This window comes from Macrobrachium nipponense, chromosome 26 (genome assembly GCF_015104395.2).
Source record: "Macrobrachium nipponense isolate FS-2020 chromosome 26, ASM1510439v2, whole genome shotgun sequence".
NCBI classification, from domain to species: Eukaryota; Metazoa; Arthropoda; class Malacostraca; order Decapoda; family Palaemonidae; genus Macrobrachium; species Macrobrachium nipponense.
Window position 1 is genome coordinate 55,286,034 of NC_087215.1, and position 24,583 is coordinate 55,310,616.

The 24,583-nt window shown below is 44.5% G+C and overlaps 1 protein-coding gene across 2 annotated transcripts in view; it reads right to left on the reverse strand.

Moving 5' to 3' along the window:
- The window catches only part of LOC135200281 (uncharacterized), a 100,987-nt gene that overhangs the window by 33,224 nt on the left and 43,180 nt on the right, over positions 1-24,583 (reverse strand). For both annotated transcript variants that reach the window (XM_064228770.1, XM_064228769.1), the window contains one exon: positions 890-982. In XM_064228770.1, coding sequence (XP_064084840.1) covers positions 890-982 — 93 coding nt within the window. The remainder of the gene's footprint in view (positions 1-889; positions 983-24,583) is intronic.

Below are 24,583 nucleotides of genomic sequence, written 5' to 3' on the forward strand. Positions count from 1 at the left end.
GTAATATAACTTTAATCTGTAAATAAGTAAAATGCAAGCATGATCAACTAATGCTAGAAGTTATGCCATATAATATTCTTGAAATTAATGTTGGCTAGTCTTTCCACTAAATTCTATGGGGAGCTGGTAATGTCCTAAAAACATAATTTTCTAACTGATAAAACATATTTAAGAAGTACCTTATTAGTTGAATGGATATACATACGTGCTACTGCTTCCTTAATGGTTTTACAGCATCAAAAGATGATAAATTGAGTCGCAGTGCCTTAGGAGAAGCTGTTTACTGTAACCAGTATAAAACAGTAGAAGGCTTACAGATTCATAATGTGCAACTTTCCAGTTTAGGTATGAAAGTACAGCATAGAGAAAAACTTGTTCACTAAAGCAAAATGCAAGAAATACTACTTTCAATTTACTTCCATAACATCAACTTGAAATAGAACAATGATTTTTTTTATTATTAACCCTTTTCATAATAAATTAAATAACTTGGTTTATCTTTAAAAACAGCATTTCAGACTTAGACTACCACTTCTGTAATTCTTACTTAATATGAGAGATGCAAACATAAAGTCCTCACAATTAAAAAGAAGCCTGATGGATACCATTATCATTATAGTACCATAGCTGCAAAGCATGATTGTTTCATAAAACTAACAGTTCTTCACTTGTAACATTGGTTTTAACTTTTCTTTGGCATTAATAAATTTTCTGTCGAAGTTCTGTTTTCAAATTTTCTAGCCTCCCTAATAATGGTTAATTTCTGTCAAGTGGTGTTGCAACATCAACCATTTCTACTAAGTTTGTTAAAGGGGTTATTTTCAAATCTTATAAATTGCACAAATACACTTGAAAGTTTTGCACAGAAGTACGTACAATATATACCTACCTCATTCTTCTCTTCCATATCCCTCAGTTTATTATATAAAGCTTCTCGCTCCTGCTGTTGATTACATAACTGCTCTCTCAGAACAGTTACTTCCTGAAAGAAAGGATACAAGACTTTGCAATGACAACTTCTAATTTTTCTTAACATCTAAACATTCATTTTACTTATGACTTGAGTATTCACACCATCCAAATTAAACCATTATCTAATAAGGTTTGAGCACAGATAAGCAAGTCCACTTGACTAGGGTTCCAAACTTAACAATGCTACTTTTCTTCCTTTCTACTACCTAAATGAATAACAAGTTATATTTTACATAAGATGGCACAGCTTTACTATAAGGATGACAATTATACTCTCCTCTTCACTATTCTTGAATACTGAAAGAGGCCAAATCAGTGAGACTGAGTAATTCTGAGTTATAAAAACAAGGCTGTCACAGCCAATATTTAGGAACTAAAAAAATATACATGTAAAATCCCATGCACTTCACATTGCAAAATGAAAAAAAACCATTGCCCTTGGTAGATGTTGCTATTACATCTGGTTCCTTCAGATCTGCTAGTGGCAAGCTGTATTACTTACTGTATAGTCTGAAACAGCTTGAAAAGAACAGAGGGCTAGGAAGTGAGCACTTTGCATAAAGGTAGTGAGTCTGCAATGAAAATAGTCTATGAAAAAACTATACTGTAATAGTTTCCATGAAAACCTAATGCTTTACTAAAGCACTTACAGTATTTCTTCCTGCTGAGATGAAAAGGACCACTGTAAAGGGGCTTAAACAAATATCACAAATTACACCTGACCATAGCAAACACTACATATGATGAAGAGCAACCCTATCAAAACAAGCCATAACACTACAATATGCAAATGTCAAAAGAATGCTATACAATGCAAATTATCTATAAAAATAATACGTACTTGGTAAGCTGAATATAAAAATAATTAACATGTAACATAAGTAATGCACAAGTACAATACTCACATCACTAGCAAAAATACTATAGTACACCTCATCATTACAAAACTACAAAGAATAAACCAACTAAGTAAAATACATGGAAAATTATCACAAGAAGATACAAGAATTAATAAACACAAAACTCAGGTGAAGAAGCAGGAAAACTGAAACTCACTTCTTCACAACTATGAAAAGCCAGTAAGGAGAAATGAAACACAACTGAAATACACTGCCACCATAATTACCCAACTGATAAACCAAAAACAAACAAAAACAGGCATACCAAATGGAAACCATGTAAATATGATATTGTTATGATACAATAAAGTTTCATACATACTTACCTGGCAGATATATACATAGCTAAGACTCCGTCGTCCCCGACAGAAAATGATATTGTTATGTTACAATAAAGTTTCATACATACTTACCTGGCAGATATATACATAGCTAAGACTTCCGTCGTCCCCGACAGAAATTCAAATTTCGCGCCCACTCGCTACAGGTAGGTCAGGTGATCTACCGGCCTGCCTGGGCGGCAGGACTAGGAACCATCCCCGTTTTCTATCATATTTTCTCTCTTCCACCTGTCTCCTGCGGGGAGGCTGGGTGGGCCTTTAATTGTATATATCTGCCAGGTAAGTATGTATGAAAACTTTATTGTAACATAACAATATCATTTTCATACAATCAACTTACCTGTCAGATATATACATAGCTGATTGGCACCCTTCGGTGGAGGGTAAGAGACAGCTACTATATGGAATAGACAGGTAAACAACATATGTTGTAGGTATAAATAAAACCTTGGTTCCTACCTGATAGGTGGTAGACTTCGTGGGTGTTTGCCCAGTAGTCTGCATCACCTCAAGAAAACTTTAGCGAGATATATGATCTATGGCCAAGAGTTCTTGTGGGTCTGCCGATGGGGTCTTATCCGCTTACTCGGCAGAGCCTAAAAGGACTTTGTCAATGGGTGCTGATCCACTTATATGACAATACACCTTATGAAGGAGCACAACCAATCCGACCACCTGATCCTAACCATATGTTAGAACTAAGGATTGTTACGAGTTATCCCCGAACTCGTCACAACAACCGTAACTCAAAACCACTACGCACACATACATAATTTTCCAAAAAAAAATTATACTCAACTAATTGGATATGACAAGAATTCTCTTACTGAACAACATAGACGGCCGCCCGTGCAAGCCAAATCCTCCATTGTTCGAAGAGACTCTCGACCATATCCAAAAAGAAGAACAGTATATACATTTAAGGATGGTGTCGGCTCCCGTACCCAGAATCGTATCTGCCGATACGATAGGACCTAGAGAAAAACACTTCTCATACGTCACACGTACGTCTTTCAAGTAATGAGATGCAAATACTGAGTTGCATCTCCAGTATGTCGTATCAATGATGTTTTTAAGCGACATATTCTTATAAAACGAGAGAGACGTCGCAACCGCTCTTACTTCATGAGCTTTTACTCTCAGTAGTTGTAACTGTTCGTCAGGAACAGACCTTATGAGCGTCCGTAATGACGTTTCTTACAAAGAACGCCAGAGCATTCTTGGACATCAGTCTTGTGGGGTCTTTTACCGCGCACCACCAAAGACCTTGTCTAGAGCCTCCCAACTGACGCTTTCTCTGAAGGTAGAACTTCAGAGCTCTAACAGGGCATAGAGACCTCTCTGCTTCTCTGCCTACGAGACTCGACATTCCTTTGACTTCGAATGACTTAGGCCAGGGATTCGTGGGATTCTCGTTTTTCGCTAAAAACAGGGTTTTAAACGAGCAAATAGCCGAGTTCTCCCTTGAATCCTACTTTATTCTGCAGAGCTTGTAATTCACTAATTCTTTTTGCCGTAGCTAAAGATAAAAGGAATAGGCATTTTCTAGTTATGTCTCTAAACGATGCCAGATGAGGAGGTTCGAATCTATCCGAAGACAGATATTTGAGGACTACGTCCAGGTTCCAGTTCGGAGGTACTGGTTCCTTAGACTTTGAAGTCTCCAAAAGATCTTATGAGATCGTGGAGATCTTGTTATTTGCCAGATCTAATCCTCTGTTCCTGAATACAGCCGAGAGCATACTTCTGTATCCCTTTATTGTGGATACGGCTAGATGAGATTTTACTCTCAGGAATAGCAAGAAATCAGCAATTTCCGCTATAGAGGTAGAGGAGGAGGACAACTTCTTGGCTCTACACCACCTTCTAAATACCTCCCACTTCGCTGGTATACTTTCGTAGTGGAGGTTCTGCGTGCTCTCGCGATCGCGCTTGCCACTTCGCGAGAAAAGCCTCTCGCTCTGACAAGTCTTTCGATAGTCGAAAGGCAGTCAGAGCGAGAGCGGGGAGGTTTTTATTTTGATGGTACCTCTTGAAGTGTGGTTGTCTGAGAAGATCCGTCCTTCTTGGTAGGGATCTTGGAAAGTCTACGATCCACTCTACCACCTCCGTGAACCATTCCTGGGCCGGCCAAAAGGGGGCTATTAACGTCATCCTCGTCTCCTTTGACGCCACAAACTTTTTCATTACTAACCCCAGGATTTTGAATGGGGAAAAAGCATAAACGTCTACTCGAGACCAGTTTAGCAGGAAGGCGTCTACCATAATTGCTCTTGGATCTTCCACGACGAGCAAAACACTGGGAGCCTTTTTGAAATGAATGTTGCGAAGAGATCCACATGAGGAGTTACCCCACAGAGACCAGAGATCGAGACACACTTCCTCGTAGAGTCCATTCTGTATGAAGGACCTGGTTCCTCCTGCTGAGCCTGTCCGCCCTCACATTCCTTACTCCCTGTACGAACCTTGTCAGCAGGGAGATGTTCCTGTGAGACGTCCAAAGTAATAGGTCTCTCGTCAGCTCGTAAAGGAACGAGGAGTGCGTCCCTCCCTGTTTCCGAATGTAGGCAAGTGCGGTGGTGTTGTCCACGTTTACTTGCACTACCTTGTTTGACACCAGAGGTTCTAGGCTCTTCAAGGCCAGATGTACGGCGAAGAGCTCTTTGCAGTTTATGTGCCAGGACACCTGTGCTGGTTCCCAGGTGCCTGACACTTCCTCTGAGCCTAATGTCGCTCCCCAACCTGTCTCCGACGCGTCGGAGAACAACACTAGGTCTGGTTCTGTGTTCTTAGAGAGATCCCTTTGTTCTCTTCCAGAGGTAGCAACCACCACTGTAGGTGTGCCTTTATCTCCACGGAATGGGAAAAACGTCCGACAGTTGTCCGGTTTTCCAGCTCCAAGACCTCTTGAGGAAGAATTGAAGTGGACGTATATGAAGTCTTCCTAGAGGGAAGAATTGTTCTAGCGAGGAAAGCGTCCCCAGAAGGCTCAACCATTTCCCTCGCCGACGTTTGTTGCTTCTCTAAGAAGAGAGAGATTATCCGCAAACCTTTTGCGGTTCTCTCTTGCGAAGGAAAAAACTCGAAAACCCCGAGAATCCATCCGAATCCCCAGATAGACTAGGTCTTGTCTGGGGGTCAGCTGAGACTTCTCGAGGTTCACAAGCAATCCCAACGCTTTGATCAAATCCAGAGTTAACTTTAGGTCCTCCAAGCACTGTCTCTCCGATCTGGCCCTGATGAGCCAGTCGTCTAGATACATAGAGACATTCACTCCTTTGAGGTGAAGAAATCTCGCCACATTCTTCATCAGGCTTGTGAAGACCTGAGGAGCTGTGGACAGGCCGAAACACAAGGCTCTGAACTGAAAGATCCTTCCCCCCGTCATGAAACGGAGGTACTTCTTCGATGAAGGGTGGATCGGGACGTGAAAGTAGGCGTCCTGGAGATCTAGAGACACCATCCAATCTCCTTGTCGTAATGACGCTAGGACTGAAGCAGAAGTCTCCATGGAGAACTTCTCCTTCTGAACAAATTTGTTCAGAGAGCTGACGTCCAGTACTGGTCTCCAGCCTCCCGAGGTTTTTCGCCACTAGAAAAAGGCGATTGCAAAACCCCGGGGAGTTTTGATCCAGTACTAGTTCTATCGCTCTCTTGTCCCACATTTGTTCCACCATCGATCGAAGAGTATCCCTCAGCACAGGGTCCTTGTACTTGGCTGATAATTCCCTTGGTATTGACGTTAGGGGAGGAGTGTTCAGGAAAGGGATACGATATCCCTTCCTTAAGATAGTCAATGAAGACGCGTCTGCGTCTATCAGTGTCCAGGCCTCCACGAATCCCAGGAGCCTGGCACCCTACTGGTGCTTGGAGGAGAGATGTTTCATTTTCCCTTTTTAAAGGGACGAAAGGCAGACCTACCTCTCTTCTCCGGAGCCTTCCTTCTTGCGGGAGGTCTGGAGGTCGGACCACCTCGAAAGGGCTGCATTGATGTACTAGGTCCTTTCTTGTCAGATACAGAAACAGGTTTCTTCTTCCTAGCTGACTGCGTCAGAAGATCCTGAGTCGCCTTCTCAGTTAAAGAGTGAGCAACGTCCTTCACTAACTGAGAAGGGAACAAAAAGTCAGAAAGAGGCGCATACAGTAGAGCTGCCCTCTGAGCATGCGAGACTGCCTTTGTTAAGAAGGCGCCATACACCGTCCTTTCTTTAAAAGACCTGCTCCAAATAATCTTCATTATTATTTCAAAAGATCCATCCTGTACCGCTTTGTCAATGCAAGACAAAATGCATAACAGGGCTTCAGGTTCGATTCCTTCCGAATCATGGGCTTTCTTGGACATCACCCCAAGGGACCAATCTAAGAAGTTGAAGACTTCCAATACATGAAAGAGTCCCTTGAGGAGATGATCCAATTCTGAAATCCCCCACGTAATTCGTGCTGAATTGAGACTTTGTCGACGTGAAGCGTCAACTAAAGTCGAAAAATCTGCCTCTGTTGTAGAAGGGAGAGCGATACCCATATTCTCTCCCGTCTTGTACCATATGCCTCTTTTCCCAGCTAATCTTGCTGGAGGCATGCAAAAAGACTGTCCTGACTAAGTCTTTCTTAGACTTCATCCATGAGTCTAAGGCGTGTAATGCCCTCTTCATCGAGATGGTGGGTTTCATTTGTAGAAAAGACGAAGGCTTCTTCGTCTTAGCACTGGAAAAGAGCGAGCGCGGAGAAGGAGGAGCAGCAGGAGTCAACTCGTCTCCATACTCCTCAAGAAGCAGGGTAGTCAAAACCTTATAGTTGGACAGACCCTCTCTTCCCTGATAATCATCCTCCGAGTTTTCCTCCAACTCGGGGATCTATCTGAGTATCCGTTCTCCTTTCTGAACTTTCCTCTTCTGGAGGAGACAACTCCTAATAGGAGAGGGGCTAAGGGAATGATACTCCTTCCTCTTTCCCGCTCTAAAAGACTTGGAAGGTGTCACAAGCTCCGGCTTCTCTTGAACTTTAGAAGACGCCTTGTATGACGCTTCCCGTTCTCCGAGCGTCCTGGCTGACGTCTCTTGCTGACGTCTTGATGACGCTTCGCGCCTAGAAGACGCTCCGCTCTCTAAAGGCGTCCTACTTGGCGTCATAATATTGGACGGAACGTCACGTCTAAGATCCGCTTTCAATGACGCTTCACTTCTGAAAGACGTCTTGCGTTTCTCTGGCTTTACGAAACTCTCGTAAGCCCCCGTTCTAGCTCTCGAACTCGAAGCTTCTGCAAGACGTTTAGCAGTGTCACGTCTGTCTGACGCTTCTCTTTGAGCAGGTGAGAGAGGACGAGACTTCTTAATTGGAAGCGTCACGTCCTTCCGACGGGGCGCTAAAACTCCCACAAGAGATGACAGTTGTTCCTGCACTGCCAAAATTATCTTTCTTGACGCTTCTCCCACGTCTAGTGCATGACGCCTTTCGTCATCACTCGGGGAAGAAGAATGAAGGGGTACTTCCTCGAAAGCGTCAGGTGACGCTGACGCCACCTTCGCTTTCTTAATAGCAGACGGAGCGTCATCTGAGAAGCGCTCTGGGCTCGAATCTATGTCAGGCTTCATATGACGCTTCAGCGGTCTCGACAAGTTCGACTCCTTCCACCCTCGTTTAGGTGAGGGAGAGGGAGAGGACGAGAAACACTCGCGAAAGACGCTTTTTCTATAGCGCCCTTGAGCCGCCGCCTGCCATGAAGCAGAGCTAGCTGAAGGGACGTCTGACCGTTGGGGATTCCCCACGACCTCCTTAAGGCTTTTCGACTTTCCTTCTCCTCTGGGCATGGGAGCTTGGAAGAGGTCTAGGCCTGGGAGCGTCGCAGGGACGATCAAACGCCCCCTCCACAACACTGGGAGAACTCACTTCACTGAAATGTTCACTATCACTAGCCTTACCTTTCGAGTCAGCCATCTTGGACTTCATGTCTCTAATAGTAGCTTTCAGATTGGCGATTTCCGATGCCGAATCCGAAAAAGCACTCTGAGAATGAGATATATAGGGAGAATCTACATCAGTAGGATTAGAATTATCCGTGAAAGGCTCAATAGGCCTTGAACTCACACCTTTCAGCCGTCTAACTCTATCCCTCTCTAACTTCTTCAAATAAGAAAGTCAAAGTCTTCACTCTTCTGCATTCAATCCCTCGCATTCCTTACAAGTTATTAATAGCAGAACACTGAACCCCCCTACATTTACGGCATACAGTGTGAGGATCAACCGAAGCTTTCGGTATCCTCACCCTGCAGCCTACATTCACACACATTCTCACACTCACATTAGAATCAGACATACTGAGAAAAATCCAAAAGAGTTATTCCAAAAACAGTCCACAGTAGCGAATGCCAAAACACGATCCAAATACGTCACCAAAAAGCCGAAAAACGTTGATCAAAGGTTGAAAAATGAATCTAAGTCAGGAGGTAATAACAACAATGTTGATACCACCGGCGACAGAGAAAATATGATAGAAACAGGGGATGGTTTCCTAGTCCTGCCGCCAGGGCAGGCGGTAGATCACCTGACCTACCTGTAGCGAGTGGCGCGAAATTTGAATTTCTGTCGGGGACGACGGAGTCTTAGCTATGTATATATCTGACAGGTAAGTTGATTGTGATGAAATTCAAATTTCGCGGCACACGCTGCAGGTAGGTCAGGTGATCTACCGTCCTGCCCTGGGTGGCAGGATTAGGAACCATTCCCGTTTTCTATCATATTTTCTCTCTTCCAACTGTCTCCTGCGGGAGGCTGGGTGGGCCATTAATCGTATATATCTGCCAGGTAAGTATGTATGAAACTCTATTGTATCATAACAATATCAGTTTTTCATACAAATCAACTTATCTGTCAAATATATACATAGCTGATTGACACCCTTTGGTGGAGGGTAAGAGACAGCTAACATGGAATAGACAGGTAAACAACATATGTTGTAGGTATAAATAAACCTTGGTTCCTATCTGATAGGTGGTAGACTTCATATGGCTGTTTCCAAGGAGTCTGCATCACCTCAAAAAACTTTAGCGAGATATGTGATCTGTGGCCAAGAGTTCTTGTGGGTCTGCCGATGGGGTCTTATCCACTTACTCGGCAGAGCCTAAAAGGTACTTGTCAATGGGTGCTAATCCACTTATATGACAATACACCTATGCCTATTGGCATAACTAAGGAGCGCAACACCGATCCCGATCACCTGATCCTAACACGAGGGTTCGCGCGCTCAAATTGAAAAGTTATTCCCACACTCCTTTCAAAAACCCCAATAATTTCACTAAGTTAAATAAATTTAACTCAAAGTTAAGGATCAGTGTCGGCTCCTTATCCCAGTAACGTATCCGCAGAAACGTATAAACCAAAAGAGAAGGATCTCTCGTAGGTTAACTTGACATCCTTGTGTAATGAGAAGTCAACACAGAGTTGCCTCTACCGTACAACACAGCTAATATGTCTTCTATGACATATTGTTATGTAAAGAACAAGAATTTGCAAAAGCGCGCACTTCCTACGCTTTTAATTCTCAGCTGTTTGAAGGAATCAAGTCACTAAGAAGTGCTTAGGAGATCTCCATGTTTCAAAGAAGACCAGGGCTTTCTTGAAATGGATCTCTCCCGTCTGAAGCCTGAAGCCTGGCAGGAACCTCGCGCCTGGCTGGTGCTTCGCTCTTGGTTGGAGCCTAGCGCTTGTCTGGTACCTCTCGCTTGACTGGCGCCTCTCAGCTGGTTGACGCCTTGCGCCTTAGCTGGAGATTTGCACCTGTCTGGCGCCTCGCGCCTGGCTTGAGCTTCACACCTAGCTGGCGCCTCACGCCTGGTTGGCACCTTGCGCTTGGCTGGCGCCTCGCGCCTGGCTGGTGCCTTGCACCTGTTGGCCTTTCGAGTTTGCCTGATGTCTGGCTGACTCCTCGCTCCTGGTTCCAGGTTGGCTCTTTTTTAGCATCTGGAGCCTGGCTGGATCCCTCCCACTTGCTTGAGCTTCTAGCTTGGTAGAGTCTCGAGGTTGCCTGGCGATGTACACATCGGACATTCTTATCTGTCCGATTTGTTCGCCTCTAGCGCATATGCGCCAGGTTGGAGGGGGCGGGGGGGGCGGGGGGGGGGGGGTGGCGGGGGGGGGGGGGCGGTTGGAGGGGGGAGGGGGGTGGCCCGCTCTGTCTCTTCATCAGACAATGACATTACGGCACTTGGCGTCTGGCTTGCGTTACATTGTCTGAAAGTCCTGAAGAATCACAATGGTTCATCAGGACAGGAGAAGAACGGAAGAAATTCTTCCACTCTGAGCTTTAGGCCTCTCCGGCAATGGGAGGTGATTGTATCCAGCTACATCTAGTAGACGATAGGAATCTAACAGTGCGAGAGATAAGAGTCTTTATCCGATGAGGATCCTTCGTGATTATTTCCTTTGCTAACAAGATCTCTTCTGAAATGATGATGAGGTTTCTCGTTGCCGAATCTTCCCTATCCTTGCTCTAAGGAAGGGAAGGAGACTGGAAGCCGAAGGTAACTCAGAGCTGAAATTGGGAGGACCCCTGATTTCTAGCTCTAATGTATCTCTCTGAATGTCTTCTGGGATCTATTTCGAGTCCTCCTCGTATTCAAAAGACTCTGTAGGAAAAATGTTTTAACCATTTTTCTTTCGTAGAAGAAAACATAAGTATCCTGTCTGGATAACGAAACTTCTCTCCGAAATCATTGAGTCAGGAATAGAGGGTTAAATTTATTTTAACAGACATATGCTGATAAAAAATCGTTGCCAAGTCTCCACTGAATAAGATGCGAGATTCCAATGCTCAAAAACTTCAATATTTTCTTGGCAGTTTAGGGCCAAGAGAAAACCAAGAATTCTCTCCTAAAATTTTCCAAGAAATTTTTATGAGGAGCAGTTCCATCTTGTCAGAACACGGAATCTGAGGCCCAAAATAGGATCCCATTCTAAGTATAAGATCTCCTACCTTTATCGTATAGAGGTATTGTATAAGATCCCGAAGATCTTTTATTCTCTGCTATCTCTAATACTCTTTGTCAAGACAGAGTATATCATTTTTACTGTATTCATTGAAAGCAGAAAATACAAAGGTGATACTTCCCCCTGAAGGGGAAGAAAACCACTATGTGGTTCACAGAGGTATCGGAAGAGGACAGTTTCCCCCTTCCATTTAGCATGATCCTCAGCCACTCTATGTCTTTAGCCTGTTTGAAGGAATTATCAAGCTTCTCTTGAAAATCCTCTCATTCATGTTTACTTCTGGTCAGTCTGCACGCAGACAGACTCAGATTGGATAGGTTTTTCAGGTCCATTATTTATAACAGATTCCGATAAAATCTCTAATCTCTTAGAAAAACCCTTCCGACCCATGCTGAGAGAATAACGTGGCCTCTGTGAATCCAACCTCTCTATGGCCAAAATGAGACATTCATCTTCTTCCTTTGATGCCCATTTATCTTAATATCTGTTAAGAATATATATAACTAGGGGAAAAAAGACTAAAGTTTATTCCCCATTAACAGTAAAGATGGCGTATTGTTACCTTTTGTTCGAGAATAAGGCAGCAGTTTGTAGGAAGAAAGTCCTTATTACACCTCGCGAAGAGATCTATAAAGAAGGTTCTCTCAGACTTCACAACTCTTCCAATAAATGTTATACTGATGTGTTTAACAGTTATCATTGATCGAGAAGGTTGTCTCGGAAGTGCAAACTGATACCACGAACCTCTTGATATCGTTTCGTTCCGTGTTCTTGTTCTCCATAGCTTCTATTTATGAATGGGAACAGTGGAGAAAAAAGAGAAATTCTCGATGTTCTTACAGATAAGATAGAGACTGATGGACTTATAGGTTAATAATTCGCTAAATAGAGAAAAGATCCTGTTAGGTGAATCTTACGCTTCTGGCTTGCACCGGGATGGAGCTATTAAAACGTATTATAGTCCATCCAGTGACATCCTTCTGACACGAAAAAGGATGTTTCCCATCGAACTCATCCATCTTCTCCTGAGCAAAATTCGATTCTAAAAAGATTATGCTGTCTTCATGCGTTTCTAAAAAGCATGAGATAATTATCTCATATCGTGCTCTGCCGTATAAGAATCCTTTATAAAGCTGCACATTTCAGGTAAACATCATTAATCTAGGAAACCTATGTAAGGATGTTAAGAAACTGTAGTCTACTTCGGTGTGTGCATATGACTTGACCATACCATAATCTAAAGGATGATTTTCTTTACATTCTTTCTTTCCTCCGAGGCCGAGGGAGAATGGAAAAATTTCTATCTTTGTAATACAATTTAGTGTTAGACAAAGGAGATCCTAACAAGAAGCAAGGATCGAAGAGAATCATTCCAGTTTCCTATTACATGGACATAAAGCTGTAATGAAACGGGTTGCTAAGGTCTTGTAATCTGAAAGACCTGCACCCTCCTTGACTTCCTAGTCTATTATGTCTTCCATCTCTTGTTCCAAATGTTGGTAGAAGAGATGGAGTCACCTAAGGAGAGAGCCTCTCTTCACAAAGAGAGGGACTATTACTCCGAAACAAACCCTCATGACAGAGATGAAGTCGCTTAGGCGAACATTAATTCCCTGTCATGAGAAGATCGTTCTAGTTAGAAAACTCCCACAGTCACAGTCCCTCCTGACATGGGCTACGGTCGCCTGTGCGACATCTTGTGTCCCTGTCAGGAAAACCAACTGATCTTGTGACAAATCTCAAAATAGGAGAGTCGTTGTGAAATCTATCTCCAAACACAAAGAAGCTTGAGATCCTGGCGCCTGGCGTCTGGCTGACGCTTGGTTGGAGCCTTGGCTCCTCGCATCTGGAAGACGCCTCGCGCCTGTATGACGCCTCTCGTCCGCCGAGCGTCCTGGCTGACGCTTCGCGCTTGGCTGACTGCTGACATCTGGAAGACGCCTCGCGCCTGGAAGACGTCTCACACTCAACTGGCGTCCTGGCTGGCGCCTCGTGCTTCGATGACGCTTCACGTCCGGAATAAGTCCTGGCTAGAGTCTCGCGTCTGGCTGATTCCACGCCTCTGTATGACGCCTCGCGCCTGGAAGACGCCTCACGTTTAGCTGGCGTCTTCTGTGCGACATCTTGTCTGGTATATGCCTCTCTCGCTCTCGAACTAGTCCGAAAATCTTCCTCTACTTGTTTTAGAAGACGAAGCTTCATGTCTGAAAGACGCCTCGTTTTTGGCAGGAGAGAGAGGACGAGACTTCTTGATCGGAAGAGAAACGTCCTTCTTACGAGGAGGATGTCTGGCCATAACTCCTACCAAGGAGGCTAGCTTCTCTTGAACAGCCAGTAGGATACTCTTAGAAGCTTCTCCCGCGCCCTCTTCAATGGGAGGGAGGGAGGGAGACCTCGCAGGAGTACGATCCGCTACGTCCCCTATAGGGGGACGTCGACACAACTTCACCTTCTTGATCGAGGAGGGAGCTTCATCAGTGAAGCGCTCTGGCTCGAGTTCAAAGAAGGTTCTTCCAAAGCCTTTTCAGGGGCTTGGAAAGATCCGAGTCTTTCCACCCTCATATAAGTGAAGGAGAAGCAGAAGAGAAACACTCTCGCGGGACGCTTTTTCTGAAGCGGTCCTGAGAAGTCTGTTGCGAGAAAGATAATATCTTGCATCTTCAAGGAAATTCTTCGTATATGAAACTTCTTTCTCCTTATCCACCAAGACTCTTGATAGGTGCCTCGTCCGAGTTCTCAGAGACTTCTAGCGGACGGGATTCCAGAAGGAAGAGGTCCTCTTTCCGAGAAGGACCCTCCTTAGTACTCCAACCAACGAAGATATCTGCTGTAGTAACTTTCCCAGGATCTCGCAGCTACTTCTTACTTCTCCGTATCCGATCTAGGGGGAAGGAGGATATACTTCCGTAATACTTTCCGGGATATAATCCAGTTACATAGAGATTTCTAAGAACTTTAGAAGGTCTCGAAAATTCGTCAGAACTTCCCCCTTTCGATGAGGAATTGGATAACGAAATCACTATTATAGGATACCTTTCCAACGGTTATCCTTGGCAGTCTAGGACGCTACTACAGATCCTGCCGAGGGGACGCCCGACCGGAGGTGATTCTCTGAAACCTCCTTACAGCTTTCGACATTCCTTCTCCTCTGGGTTTGTGAGCTTGGAAGAGGTCTAGGCCTGAGAGCGAGACAGAGCCGATCGGGCGCACCCTCATATTATAGGACGCCTTTCCAATGGCGAACTTGGCAGTCTGGGACGTGCTACAGAACCTGCCGAGGGACGCCTGACCGGTGGGGTTCTCTATAACCTCCGTAAGGCTTTCGACTTTCCTTCTCCTCTGGGCATGGGAGCTTGGAAGAGGTCTAGGCCTGGGAGCGAGACAGAGCCGATCAGAAGATCGATGGCGATGAAATCCAAAAATCAAGTCCAGGAGGAACTGCAAACGTTGTTTACATTCCAAGCGACAGAGAAAATATGATAGAAAACGGGAATGGTTCCTAATCCTGCCACCCAGGGCAGGACGGTAGATCACCTGACCTACCTGCAGCGTGTGCTGCGAAATTTGAATTTCTGTCGGGGACGACGGAGTCTTAGCTATGTATATCTGACAGGTAAGTTGATTGCATGAAAACTACCAGTTTGAACAGAATACTAAAGGACACAGTGAAACATGCACATCACCAACCAGTACTCAGTGAATGTAAGGAAGCAAATTTTAGCAGTAACAATTTGCTACAGAGTACATAAAAGGAAAATTTACAGATTTTTACTACCATAGCTGGCTGAGAAAATCCTCAATCAGGAGGACACAAGGTTTGAAAGGATAAATTCACTCAACAACAGGCAAATGCTGCACTTATTCCTTTAATCCAGTGTTTCTCAACCTTTTTACCTCAGGGCACATCTATGAATTAACAAAAACTTTGGGGCACACCTTTAATTTTAGTCTTCACTATCTTTCAGCAAGCGGGCAAAATGATAGATTCAGCAAGAGTGTGACTCCATCTTTACGACAATCATTTCTGATACTTCAAAAGATGCAATTTGAGCTTTTTCAGACAACATTATTCTACTTTTGAATGCAAATGCTTGTTTTGTTAGTTGCTCAAGTAGTCTTTTGAAGACTACAATGCGATGTTTGAAAATGTATACGTACTTAATTTACTAGGAAGCATCGACTCATTTGACATTTTGCAACCACAAACCAAACACAATGGGAGAGGCTGATTTTCATCTCCAGTCCATGTGAAGCCAAAACCTGAATAACTTTTGTCCTATTTCCGATTAGGTCTAATCTTAATTTTCTTAGCTGGACACTTCACTTCACTCAAAACGGTTTCATTGTTAGAATTAAGTTCCTCATTGGTACGTTTCTTGCTTAAAAATGATATTGTTAGAATACAATAAAGTTTTGTACATACTTACCCGGCAGATATATACTTAGCTTATGTCTCTGACGTCCGACAGAAATTCGAATTTCGCGGCACACGCTGCAGGTAGGTCATGGGGCATCTACCCCCCTGCGCTGGGTGGCCAGGAATAGGAACCATTCCGTTCTAGAACCAGATTTTCTCTTCCACCTGTCTCCTGAGGGGAGGCTGGGTGGGCCATTCATCGTATATATCTGCCGGGTAAGTATGTACAAAACTTTATTGTATTCTAACAATATCATTTTTGTACATGCAACTTCCCCGGCAGATATATACTTAGCTGATTGACACCCTTGGTGGTGGGTAAGAGACAACTATTTACTGAATAGACAGGTAAACAACACTACGTTGTAGGTAATAAATAAATAAAACCTTGGTTCCTACTTGTTCAGGCGGAAGATTCCATGGCTAATGCCTAGGAATCTGCTTCGCCTCAAGAGCCTCAGCGAGGATGTGACCTATGGCTAGAGTTCTTGTGGGTCTGTCGATGGGGTCTTATCCATTTACTCAACAGAGCCTCTTACATGACAATATGCCTATGCCTAGTGGCATAATTAAGGAGCACAACACCGATCCCGATCACCTGATCCTAACACGAGGGTTAGTGCTTAAGTTGAAAAGAGTTATCCCCAAACTCCTTTCAAACAACCCAAAGAAAAAACACGACGTTAAATAAAATTTAACTCACTAGTTAAGGATCAGTATCGGCTCCCTATCCCAGCAATGTATCCGCAGACACGTATCAACCAAGAGAGAAGGATCTCTCGTAGGTTATCTTGACATCCTTCGGATATGGGAAGTCAACACAGAGTTGTATCTCCCGTATGTGACAGCTAATATGTCCTTATGACATATTGTTAAGGAAAGAACAAGAATTCGGAAAAGCTCGCACTTCATGCGCTTTTAATTCTCAGCTGTTTGAAGGAATCATCAATGCACTTGTCAAGTGCTTTGGAGATCACATTGTCTCAAAGAAGGCCAGGGCATTCTTTGATATAGATCTCTTCTGGGTGAAGCCTGGAGCCTGGCTAGCGCTTCGTGCCTGGCAGGCGCTTAGCGCCTGTCTAGCGCCTCGCGCATGGCTGGAGCCTTGCGCCTGAATGGTGCCTAGAGCCTGGCTGGAGCCTCGCGCCTGGATGGCGCCTCGCGCCTGGCTGGCGCCTGATTGGCTCCTCCCTCCTGGCTAGCGCCTCACGCCTGGCTGGAGCCTTGCGTCTGGCTGGCGCCTTGCGCCTGGAGCTTGGCAGAAGACTTCATGATTACTGTCTATGAGTCTGCATGCCTCAAGAGTTTCAGCGAGGTAGGGACCTATGACTGACAAACCCTTCTGGATCATGTCAATGGGGGCTAGCCCGCTTACACGACAGAGCCTTCTCGGATCGTGCCAATGGGGGCTGACCCACTACATGGCAGAGCCTTACCTGTATCATATCAATAGGGACTAGCCCTCTTACATGACAGAGCTTTAGGTTTCTCTTTACTGGAAGGAGCCTTGCGCCTGGATGGATCCTCAATCCTGACTGGAGCCTAGCCTTGAAGGAGCCTGGCACCTGGATGGCGCCTGGCTGGCTTCTAGAGCCTGGCTGGCTCCTAGAGCCTGGCTGGCGCCTCGCGCCTGGCTTGGCTCCTCCACACTTGCTGGAGCTTCGAGCTTGAAAGAGTCTCTAGGCTGTCTGGCGAGTCCACATCGGACACTCTTATATCTGTCCGATTTGTTCGCCTCTGGCGCATTTGCGCCAGTTGGAGGCCCACTCCTTCTCAGTATCCGACCATGACAGAGTTCCTTGGAACTGTCCGCCTCTGGCGTTTTTTCGCCTGTATTGGCATTTGGCGCCTGGCTGGCGCTACATTGTCCGAGAGTCCTGAACAACCACATAGTCTATCAGGAGACTGGAGAAGGGTGGAAGAAATTCTTCCCCTTTGAGCTTTTGGCCCCTGACAAGGGGAGGTGATTGTAGTCAGCTACATCCAGTAGACGACAGGATATCTAACAATACGAGAGAGAAGAGTCTTCCTCCGAGGAGGATCCTTCGTGAATACTTCCTTTGCTAACGAGATCTCTTCTTACATGTTGATGAGGTTCCTCGTTGCAGAATCTTCCCTATCCTTGCCCGAAGGAAGGGAAGGAGTCTGGAAGTCGAAGGAGACTCCGAGCTGAAATTGGGCGGAACCCTGATTTCTAGCTCTTATTGTATCCTTCTGAATACCTTCTGGGAAGCATTTCGAGCCCTCATCGCACCCCAAGACTCTGTAGGCAAACGTTTTAAACCATCTCTTCTTCTGTAGATGAAAAAGTAAGTACCCTGCCTGGGCAACGAAACTTCTATCTGAAAGCGTTGCGTCAGGAATAGAGGGTTTTAGTTCTTTTGCCAGACATACTATGCTGGCAAGAACCCATTGCCGAGTCTCCATTGAATCTGATGCGAGATTCCAATGCACAAAAAATTCACTTGTCTTCTTGGTCGTTTAGGGCTCAGAGAAACAAAGAAATCCTTCATAAACTTTCTCAAAGAAGTTTGATGAGGAGCAGTTCCATTTTGTCGGAACACGGAATCTGTGGCCACAAAAAGATCCCATTCGAAGTACATGATATCCTACTCTTGTCGTATTGCGGTATCGTATAAGATCCCGAAGATCTTAATCTTCTGTTATCTCTAATTCCCCTTGTAGAGACAGAGTATAGCCTTTTACTGCATTCTTTGATAGCAGATATATACCTAGGTGATTCTTCCCTCTGAAAGTGAAGAAAGAACCTCGCTATGTGGTTCACAGAGGTATCGGAAGAGGACAGTTTCCTCATTCCATCTAGCACGATCTGCTGCAATTCTATGTCTTAGCCATGACTATTGTCATTTACCTTGAAAAATCCTCTCATTCATGTCCACTTCTGGTCAGTCTGCACGCGGACAGACTCAGAGTGGAGAGGTTTTTCAGGTCTATTTATAATAGATTCTGATAGAATATCCAGATACTCTTGGAAAAGCCTTACGAAACATGCTGTGAGAAGAACGTGACTTCTGTGAATCCAACCTCTCTAAGGCCAAAATGAGGCATTCATCCTCTCTTCCTTTGACGCCCATTTATCTTAATATCTGTTAAGAATTTATAACTAGGGGAAAAAAGACTAAAGTTTATTCCCCTTCTTTAAATTAAAGATGTCGTATATTGCTACCTCTCTTGGTTCGAGGAAAAGGAAGCAGTCTATAGGAAGCCTGTTCGCCTTCTACCTTGCGAAGAGATCTATGAAGAAGACTTTCCGCAGGTTCTCAAAACTCTTTTCAATAAATGTTAGACATACGTTAACAGTTATTATCTTCGATCGAGAAGGTTCTCACGGACATGCAAAATCTTGCATCGAACCTCTTAAGGATCGTTACGTTCCGTGTCTGTTCACAAATAGGTTCTCTTTTGTTAACGCGCCAGAACAGGGGGAAAAAAGAGATTCTCGATGCTCTTTGCGATATGAGAGAGTCGTGGAATTGGCCTAAGTGATTCAAATAAATCATTTCATCATTCCTTGTAAGCGACCCCTTTCCGATTAAATGGGTAACGAAATCAGGAACGAATCTTGCCGTTACCGAGCCTCCGAGAGGCTACTGGTTTGTTTGTTTGTTTGTATGGTGTTTTTACGTGCCTTCCGAACCACGTCGAGAGTGAACTTCTATCACCAGAAATCCACATCTCTCACTCCTCAATGGAATGGCCGAGAATCGAACCCGCGACCACCGAGGTGAGAAGCAAACACCAAACCAACCACTACTGGACTCTTAGGTTAATAACTCGCTAAAACGAGAAAATATCTTGGATGGTGCTTCTGGCGCAATTTGCGCCAGGCTGGCGCTTCTGACGCTTTGCGCCAGGCTGGCGCTTCCTTCTAGTTCTTTTAAGGTTATGTGCCAGAACATCTGTGCCTTTATGGTACCCGACATCCTTCACGTGTTAATTCCGTTCTAAGTAGGAAAAAACTTTTATATACGTGGTATAGTCCATTCAGGGAAACAACTTCTGCCACTAAGAGAATGTTTCCCATCCACGATCACCCATCTTCTCTTGAGCAATATCCGATTCTAAAAAGGTTGTGTGCGTTTCTCGAAAGGATGAGAGAATTATATTATATCGTGCTCTGCCGTATTAGAATCCTTTATAATACTGTCACATTGTGGTAAACAGCATTAATCTAGGAAACCTTTGTAAGGATACTAGGAATTCTGTAGTTAACCTCGGTATGTGCATAAGACTTGACCATACCGTAGTCTTAAAGTGAATTCTCTTCTACTACATTCATCTTCTCACTAAGCATGTACTCTAATAAGCCATGCTTTCGTAAGCATGAGAGCATCATATAATATAGAGTTCTGCTGCGTTAGAATCCTTTAATAATGTTACCTACGGTAAACAGCATTGAAATGTTGTAATATCTTTCTTATTGAAAGCTTCTTAGCAAAAGGCAGACAATATTTTATTTATGTTTGCTTAACTATCCCCTCAATCCGAGGCTAAAACCGCGATTGTAGGGGAGAGACACGGTTAGTTATTCCATCCCGCAGGAGAGAGACATGTAACCAACCACTCATGACGACACTACATGTTACTGCGTTGGTCTCTAAGCGCGATAGCAGTCTCCGTTAGCCGTCTGGCCTTACTCTTCCAGAGTTGCCCAGCTACTCCATTAAATAAAGGAATCTTATAAAATTATTATCGAACTTCAGGAAGTTCTTATTAATGCATATTTAGCGAAACAAGACTTCGATAAATCTAGAAGCTAAGTAGGTGTTGTCTTAACAATCCCTTTAAGCGTAGTCCTTCCTAGGAAATTCCTGGAAGGATACTGGTAATTGAGTTGCTCTGCAAAGAAGTAACTACGGTATGTGTGATTTGCCGTATCGTATTCTCATACAGCAGATACTCTACTACCTTCTTTCCCTGCCGAGGCAGATAGAGAAAGGAAAATTTTTACTGTCTTCGTTCTTTTCGTTAATAGAACGATAGAAAGAGTATATATATCTCCTTAAGGAAGGAAGTTAATCCAGGAACTCTTGAAATCTTCGTGATTTCCTCATAATCGCGGAAGAGACAGAATTCCTCTTGTTCATCTGTAGGGTTTACGGAAGGAAGTAGATATTTCCTATCCGCCATCATACCCAAACGTCGATGAGATTCTTATAAGAAAAACTCCCAAAGCTCTTGCCTCTTCATAACGAGGGAAGAGCATGAATGAAGGAGAGAGTTAGCATTGAGGAACTGCCAAACACAGGAGTCTTCTGAATAATGAAAAAATGGCTTCTCTTAGTATCGGAATCCTTCTGACAAACGCGATGGCCGCCTGTGCGACATCTTGCACCTTTGCCAGGGGAAAGTTGCTCAAGTTAAAAACTCAAAGAGGAGCCTCGCGACTGACCTCTCTCTCATAAGAAGATTTGGAATATTCTGGCGCCTGGCTCCTTGCGCCTGGATAGTTCCGCGCGCCTGGAATGTTCCGCACGCTAGAAAGGAGACTCGCTCCTGGAACGTTCCGCTTGCGTGGAAGGTCCCGTGCGCCCTGATAGTTCCGAGCGCCTACTAGACCCCTTTTAGAAAGAGCCTCTTGCCCGGAAACGTTCAATGGAAGGATCGTTCTGATTGCCACTGTACTATAAGGCTCCTTGCTCTAGCCGTCTGTTTTTCTGGCGCAATTTGCGCCAGGCTGGCGCTTCGTCTCTTTGAAGGCGCCTTGCGCCAAGAAAACTTTCTAGAACGCGGCTCGCGCTCAGTTGCTAGAACGCGGCTCGCGTTTGGTTGTAGGAACGCGGCTCGCGCTAGTCTGTTTTCTGGAACGCGGCTCGCTGCTGGCTGTTGGAACGTGGCTCACGCTAGCTTGCTGGAACGCGGCTTCCTAAGTTCCTGGCTGGCTCTTGCTCAGTGTTCTCTTAGTTTTCAGAGAATGCACTAGATCATCAAAAACATATACATTCTTCGTCTTTTCGGATGTAAGATGAAGAGACGCACTTTTTTAAGGATGCCTTTTCAATGGCTATCCTTGGCAGTCTGGGACGCTCTACAGAACCTGCCGAGGGGACGCCTGACCGGTGGGGATTCTCTGAAACCTCCTTACGGCTTTCGACATTCCTTCTCCCCTGGGCTTGGGAGCTTGAAAGAGGTCTAGGCCTGAGAGCGAGACAGAGCCGATCAGACGCACCCTCCACTGCAATGGGGAACACTAGTAATCACTTCTTACCTTTTAATAGCTCGCATTTTGAGCCACAATCCTTGTCTTCAAATTGCAATTATGAATTTGAACTTTCTGCGAAGTAAGAAGGTGATGAGGATGCAACACTACTAGTACTGTTAATACTCTAATTGCTCGTTAGTACGAGTTTCCAAAAAACTTTTAAAAGAAACGTATCTAGTTACATGCTTTACTGACTCCCTAAAGTAGGAAGTCAGTATATTTCCTCAATCAATTCTAACACTTATTACACGTATTAATGAATAAATATTCAATATTTCCCTTTCTTGCAAACTATGTGAGTGTCTACCGAAAATTTCGGTAGTTTACACGTCATATATTCTTCGAAATTTTCGAAGCCAAATTCATAAAAAGTTAATAAAAGCGTATGCCGAACCAAAGACCCAGTACTTCCCTGCAAAAGACAGCCCAGAAGATCGATGGCGATGAAAAACGAAAATCAAGTCAGGAGGTAGCAACAACATATGTTGACACTACCGCGACAGAGAAAATCTGGTTCTAGAACGGGAATGGTTCCTATTCTGCCTACCCAGCGGCAGGGGGTAGATCACCTGACCTACCTGCAGCGTGTGCCGCGAAATTCGAATTTCTGTCGGACGTCAGAGACATAAGCTAAGTATATATCTGCCGGGGAAGTTGCATGTACAAAAATCTGTCCATTTTATGGGTAGTCCACCTGGTTTTCTATTATATAAAAAAGTCCATGAATTATGATTCACTGGGTGTCTTGAACAAGACTTTTGAAGAGTAATGTAGCAGCAGTTAGGTATCTACTGACTGACTGACCAGAATCGCAGATGCCCTTGCTTTTAAACAGGACACGGAGGTCATCGTCACGAATCATAAAACCGCTTTGACATATCAGCCACATATGGTGAAGTCATTAACCTGGATTATAAGTCACTAACCTGGACTGCTACACTGGTTAATTCTATAGCCAACCGACCTCAAGGAAAATTGGGTATTAGCTATGTCCGTTCATCCACTGCACTGACCATATGGTGAAGTCATTACCCTAGATCCACAAATCTGGATTACTGTACTAGATTAGGCTTAGTTTATTCTGGTATCTGGCCTCAGGGAAAATTTAGTATTATTCCTGCTTTGCTTTCATGAGAGGAAATCAGAGATTAAGAGTGACAGGCAGCTACTGTGGCGGAGAATCGATGGACAATGCAGGAAATTTTAAGAAATTATGTTAATAGAAGAATATACTATTCTTCATCACAACAATTCTACAATTTAATATTCAAGTATCGGGAGAGAAAAAGAATCATGAAAAAAAATATTTAAAAAATTTACCAAAAGTAATAAAAGATTAAGATTGTCAGTTCCATTTCAACCACGAATGAGACTGAAGATTTTGTAGAACCAGTCAAAAAGTACTGGAAAAAGGACTGGTTCTTAACACATTTTTTATGGAAATTCACATACTATCGGCAATAAAATGACAATTTGTCCAAAATTGCATTTTTCCTAACTATACAAACCTGAGGGTTCCTTTTACAATAGGAAGGTACTAGCGGCAGCTGGATAGGTCGTAAGCTTTCGAACAAGGGGTTCGGTAGTTAACTGCTTGTCCGACAGGCGCGCGCGCGCGACTGGTAGGTAAACAAATCACTTTTGCTTTTGGCCCAAGCAAAAACTGCAGAGTGAGGGGTGGCATGAGGTGGGGCTATGTGTAAAAGGACCTCAGGTTTGTATAGTTAGGAAAAATGCAATTTTGGACAAATTGTCATTTGTTCCGACACGGCATACAAACCTTCGGTCCTTTTACAATAGGAAGACTCACTTCTTGGTGGGTGGAATCTGAGTCTTTTGTGAACAGACTGGTGTTCGCCCAACCTTGGAAGCCTCCCTGGTCGTAAGAGCGAGGGAGGGATCCAAGCCTCTGGTCCGATTGATCGGGGTGTGCACCTCGCAGGATCAATGGTCAGACCTCTGGACCAAGTACTAAGAGAGAGGCAAGCGTATCTCTTCGTACCAGCAAACAAGAACAAGTTCCTATTTGCAAGAGGCAACAACGTTATGGTTTGTCTCTTGTTGGCATCCACTTTTTATACCCCCCCCTTGTAAGGAGGAAGTGGTGGATATTCGCTCCCATCCCTAGTGAAAGGGATAGGATGGGGCTCTGTCGAGTAGCTCACCGGCATCTCGTTCCTTATCCAGCAAGGTGATGACCGTATCCCTCTACCCACAGGTAGAGGGGTAGAAAAAGATAGGAAGAGAAGCCAGTCACTCTCTCATTCACTTATCTATTCTTACAGTCACACCAGGACTCGATGCTGTTCAGCCTGCTAGGGTCTGGGTTAGCTACACAACGTGTTGAGCAGCCACCACGGGTCCTAAGGAAACGATCCAAGGACCTGTGGGCAATATCCAAAAGGTAGAAGGAGGTGCCAGTGGTCTGGTTGTACCAGACCCCTGCCTTCAGCCTGCGCCACGGAGAAAGTTCTTGTGTAACTCGAGGGAGTGTCCTTCTAGGTCATCTTGGTGCTGACGAAGAGTCTTCAACACTCCGCCTGGGATGTCGAGTTTCTTCAGAAAGCGCGGTCGCGCTTTCACAGGACAAAGCAGCATCTCCTTCGCATCGAAGGCGGTGAAGTCCATTAGGGAGGGGACTGTGAAGGACTCTAACCGATCGTCAGGAACCGAAGGGTTCAGAGTCTTCGCTACGAATTCGGTACGAAATCGAGCGTCACGAATCCCCATCCCCTGGATGCTTGACTTC